Source organism: Atta cephalotes (genome assembly GCF_000143395.1).
Source record: "Atta cephalotes unplaced genomic scaffold scaffold00029, whole genome shotgun sequence".
In the NCBI taxonomy this organism is placed as follows: Eukaryota; Metazoa; Arthropoda; class Insecta; order Hymenoptera; family Formicidae; genus Atta; species Atta cephalotes.
The window spans coordinates 1,406,916-1,412,170 of NW_012130093.1; the positions used below are offsets into that span (position 1 = coordinate 1,406,916).

A 5,255-nucleotide genomic window follows, 5' to 3' on the forward strand; every position below is an offset into this window, starting at 1 on the left:
GTGTGTGTGTGTGTGTGTGTGTGTGTGTGTGTGTGCGTGCGTGCGTGCGTGCGTGCGTGCGTGCGTGCGTGCGTGCGTGCGTGCGTGCGTGCGTGCGTGCGTGCGTGCGTGCGTGCGTGCGTGCGTGCGTGCGTGTGTGTGTGTGTGTGGTTATTGATTTCGTCAGATTGCCGTCTGATTCTGTGCTACCACCGTCTACGCAAAGTTCTTAACTGAGTACTCAGGAACTTTAATAAGTGCTAAAAAAATATATGGGTGAAGGTTAATTGTCTCTATACTTACCATGGCGTTTAATTTGATCTAAAATCATGTCGATAACAATAAATGTGCCAGTCCGGCCAATTCCAGCACTACAATGAACAAGAATTGGTCCTATGCATGGTTCATCCTGATCTTTTGGAACTAAAGATGCCGCAATTGATTCTTGCCTGGCATTTACATCATGTAAAAAGTTCAGTACACAACCAGGATCTGATGGAACACCGTGATCAGGCCACGCCTTAAATCAAATATAAAAATTTAATTCTGATCTTATTTTATACAATTCATTACACAGAATATGTTGATTATATTTAATTACATAATGTTAATTAAAATACACTTCATAAATTTTTTTTCAATATGCAAATAAAGAATAAAATATCACTCGAATTAATAACTTGTTAGAAATTTATTCGGTATACAACTATATCGAACAAGGCACCTCGCTTCGATGATCTTGATCTTGATATATTATCAAGATTATGATCTTGATTAACCTTCGACAAGTTTTATCAATCATTAAAATGTTACTAATAAAATAATTTTTATAAAAGGAATGTAATTTTTGAACATAAAAAATATTAGGAGGCACGATAGTGTATCGGTGCTAAGATAAGCGCAGCGACAGTGTTCCTTTACGCAAGTTGCGGGAAATTGAGATTACTGAATCTCAATAATGGCTGAACCGATCAAATTCTATATATACTCAATCGATAGCTTCCACTCGAATTGTATAATAAAAGTGTTTTTTTTTTACGTGCCCTACGAGCAGAGATATTGCGACGCAAAGTCTTAAAGTGAAACTTTTAAAGATACATCGTCGTTATTGTCATTATCATTGGGCGCGTTCAAGTTATCAATGCGGCTAAACTTGCTCGCCGAGCAAATTGTTACTTAAAGATCCAACCAATCATATTCAATTGCATGCCTAACCGCTTTATCGTCTTGAACTCGTCCATTATATTGTTCATGTTCAACGTCCAGCCAGGATGTACTGTTGGACATTTTGGCGCAAGAGCTAGTGCTGGTACAAAAAGTGATTTAGTGCTGCATAGTTTCGGAAACACTGCCAATATCGAATGTAGCCATTCTCTGCATTTTGTACTTATATCTATATAATGTAACTTAATATTTAACAAAAGAAGGAAACAAAATTATACGCTGATATTGGTAATTAAGCTAGAAAATGATAAACAAAGCGATTTTTGACTCGATCTCCATTTGTTTATAATTTAATATAATATAATATATAACAAAAATAGATCGAACGAAAACAAAACTACAATTGTTAACAAAGCTGGAAGATGATAATGATAAAGCGATCTATTCGACATCGATCTCCATTTGTTTATAACTTAATATTTAATAAAAGGAGATCGGAAATGAAATTATAGGCATTTTTCAGTATATTATCATCTTTCTAATAAAATATTTGAGTAAGCATCAAATTATTAAAATTACTTGTCAATTTAATTCGTGATATTACTACAATAGTTTAATTGCGTTTAAGTCTGGAAAACCAATTCGGCGCGCAGTTATATATATATAACGTTTTCCTATAGATAGCTTTAGCGGTAAGTGGTGGTCGAAATAAATAAATCATAGACGTCATACAATAAACTTGGGCATCTGTCAACATAACCCCATAGAAACATTAGTCGATTTGTGTCTGCATCATAAAGTTATTCTCGATTGAAAATGTCAGTTTACGAGCCAAATTTTCGTCATTTGCGGGAGGTTTTTTGCTTCAATATGAAGAAATCTGCGGCTGAGGCTCATCGAATGCTCTCAAATACTTATGGTGAGGCCACTATTAGTGAAAGAACGTGTCGTGAGTGGTTTCAACGCTTCAAGAACGGATTTTGACGTCGAAGACCGGTGGTGGAAGAGAGAAGGTTTTCGAAGATGCAGAATTGGAGGCATTACTTAAGCAAGACTCGTGTCAAAATCAAGAAGAATTCGCACGATCATTGGGAGTGACTCAACAAGCCATTTCAAAACGCCTCAAAGCCATGGGAATGATTCAGAAGCAAGGAAATTGGGTACGAATTGAAGCCGAGAAATGTTGAACGGCGTTTGTTTGCTTATGAACAGCTGCTTGAAAGGCAAAGAAGGAAGGGATTTCTGCATCGCATTGTGACTGGGGACGAAAAATGGGTTCATTACGATAATCCCAAGCACAGAAAATCATGGGGAGTTTCCGGCCATGCTTCCACGTCGACGGCCAAACCGAATATTCACGGCTCCAAGGTCATGCTCTGTATTTGGTGGGACCAACTCGGCGTAGTGTATTATGAACTGTTAAAACCGACTGAAACAATCACAGCGATCGGTATCGAACGCAATTGATGCGTTTGAGCCGAGCATTGAAAGACAAATGGCCGCAATACAACGAGAGATACGATAAAGTGATTTTGCAGCATGACAATGCTCGACCCCATGTTGCAAAAGTGGTCAAGACATACTTGGAAACGTTGAAATGGGAAGCTCTACCCCACCCGCCGTATTCTCCAGACGCTCTCTCTGACTATCACTTGTTTCGATCAATGGCACACGGCCTGACTGACCAGCACTTCCGGTCTTATGAAGAAGTAAAAAATTGGATCGATTCGTGGATAGCCTCAAAAGATGACCAGTTTTTTCGATGCGGGATTCGTACGCTACCCGAAAGATGGGAAAAAGTAGTGGCCAGCGATGGACAATACTTTGAATCATAAATGTATAATCAGTTTTTTATAATAAAGCCTCGAATTTCGGAAAAAAACGGCGGAAGCAAAGTTGTACACCTAATATATATATATAGTACACATACAGGAATGTCCCATTTTAATGTCTCACTCCAAATAACTTTTTTATTGGGAGTACAAATTAGTTCGGTCCGTTTTCCTAAAGATAGCTCCAGCTGTTGTGAATAGTTCATAGTGACAACTGATTTTGGCGGTTTCAGAGAGGTTAAATATCTGTTAATAATATTCAGTTTATATCGCTTTGAGTTTCATATAAAAACCTTGATTTTTACTGTGTTTGAAATGTCGAATTTTGTGTTAACCAAGCAGCATTTACGGGAGGTTTTAATTTTCTGCTTTAATTGGAAGGAAAGTGCGACTGAAACCCATCGAAGTTGCTTGTCGAAGTTTATGGTGACACTGCTCCAACTGATAAATCATGTAGGGAATGATTTTGACGTTTCAAGGATGGAGATTTCAGCGTTGAAGACAAGCTCGCTTTGGATAGCCAAAAAAAATTCGAAGACAAAGAATTAAAGGCATTACTCGAAGAAGATTAGAGTCAAACGCAAGAGGAGCTTGCAGAATCATTGGAGGTAACTCAACAAGCCGTTTCTATATGATTGAGAGCCATAAGAATGATTCAAAAACAAGGAAATTGGATACCTTATGAATTGAAATCGAGAGACATTGAAAGGCGATTTTTCACTTGCGAACAGCTGATTCAAAGACAACAGAGAAAAGATTTTTTGCATCGGATTGTGACTGGATGAGAAATGGATATTCTACAACAACTTCAAGAAGAAAAAATACTACGCTAAGCCCGGCCATCGACCTCAACATCAACAGCACGGCCGAACATTCAAAGATCATGCTCTGTATTTGGTGGGATTAAAAGAGTCTTGTTTACTATGAGCTGCTGAAACCTGGCGATTCCATTACGGACGATCGGAATCGGCTACAATTGATTCGTTTGAGTCATACATTGCGAGAAAAACGGCCGGAATACGAGCAAAGACATGATAAAGTTATTCTTCTTCATGACAACGCTCGGCCTCATGTCACTAAAAAAATATTTGGAAACGCTTAAATGGGATGTTTTACTGCACCCGCTGTATTCTCCGGACATTGCTCCTTCTAATTACTGGTTGTTCCGAAGGGTGCAGCAAGTCACCGGTTCATTTCTTTCGCAGAAATCGAAAATTGGCTCCAAAATTGGATCGCCTCCAAAGATGAATCATTTTTTCAAGATGGAATTAGAAAATTGCCTGAAAGATAGGAAAAAGTAGTAGGCAGCAATGGATAATACTTTAATTGATCTGTTCATTCATTTTGTTTTGAAATAAATGCACAAAAAATGGACCGAACTAATTTATACTCCCAATATTTTTAATCTTAGAAAAAAATGTTTCAGACAAAAAATTATATGGCTTTGAGGGGGATATAAGATAGTGTCATTAATTTGACCACAGTATATACAGTAATGCAACTCTCCTGATTTTATGTTGTCCAAAATGAAGTGCGCATGCGCGAAATAAATAAGTATATCCAGTAATGTCATTTAAACTTCTATCTCACTTCTTTCTTTTTCTCTCTTTAGGGTCATTTAAATGTTCGAATAGCTGAAATATGGATCAGAGAAAGAGATAGAAATCATGATTAGTTCAGTTTAATTAGTTTAATTTAGTTTATTGCGAAGCTTCATGAGAAAGACTATATGTTAACAGAGTAATAGACACAAAATATGATACAATAGACTATAGTAGACATAACATAAAATAAAATACATTAATAGCTTGCAAATGGTTAGGCATCAGCAAAATTGCTGTTATAAAGTCCACCAGCAACAAAACCGGAAATAAAACAACAATGCAATGAGAGATAAACCATTAACTAAAATCATATACACATACCTGTAAACATATCAATTTCGTCAGTCTCGCTTAAATACTTAGTGATATGTATATATGCTGAATTGCTTTCATTTTAACTAGAAATCTGCGTTTTATGTGATGCAATTCTAATAATTTATTAAAACGCAAGAAATCTAGGAAAACAAGCATCATATGCTGTAGATGTTAATTAAAATAATTTACAGTATAATATTTGTATCATACAAATTTATTATATAATTTTCTTATTTTTGTATTTTTTTTATTTTGCAATGCATTACAATTATAAATCTATTTTTTTTTAGTTTTATTACATTTAGATATTATATATATATATATATATTAAGTTTAAAAATTGTTCTACCTAATATGAGAT

General features: G+C 36.0%; 1 protein-coding gene across 1 annotated transcript in view; it reads right to left on the reverse strand.

Annotated features, from left to right (window-relative positions):
- Nucleotides 1–5,255, reverse strand: part of LOC105620789 (tyrosine-protein phosphatase corkscrew-like) — a 37,006-nt gene that overhangs the window by 5,658 nt on the left and 26,093 nt on the right. Inside the window, exon 9 of the mRNA XM_012202277.1 lies at nt 283–499. Within this exon, the coding sequence (XP_012057667.1) occupies nt 283–499 (217 nt within the window). The remainder of the gene's footprint in view (nt 1–282; nt 500–5,255) is intronic.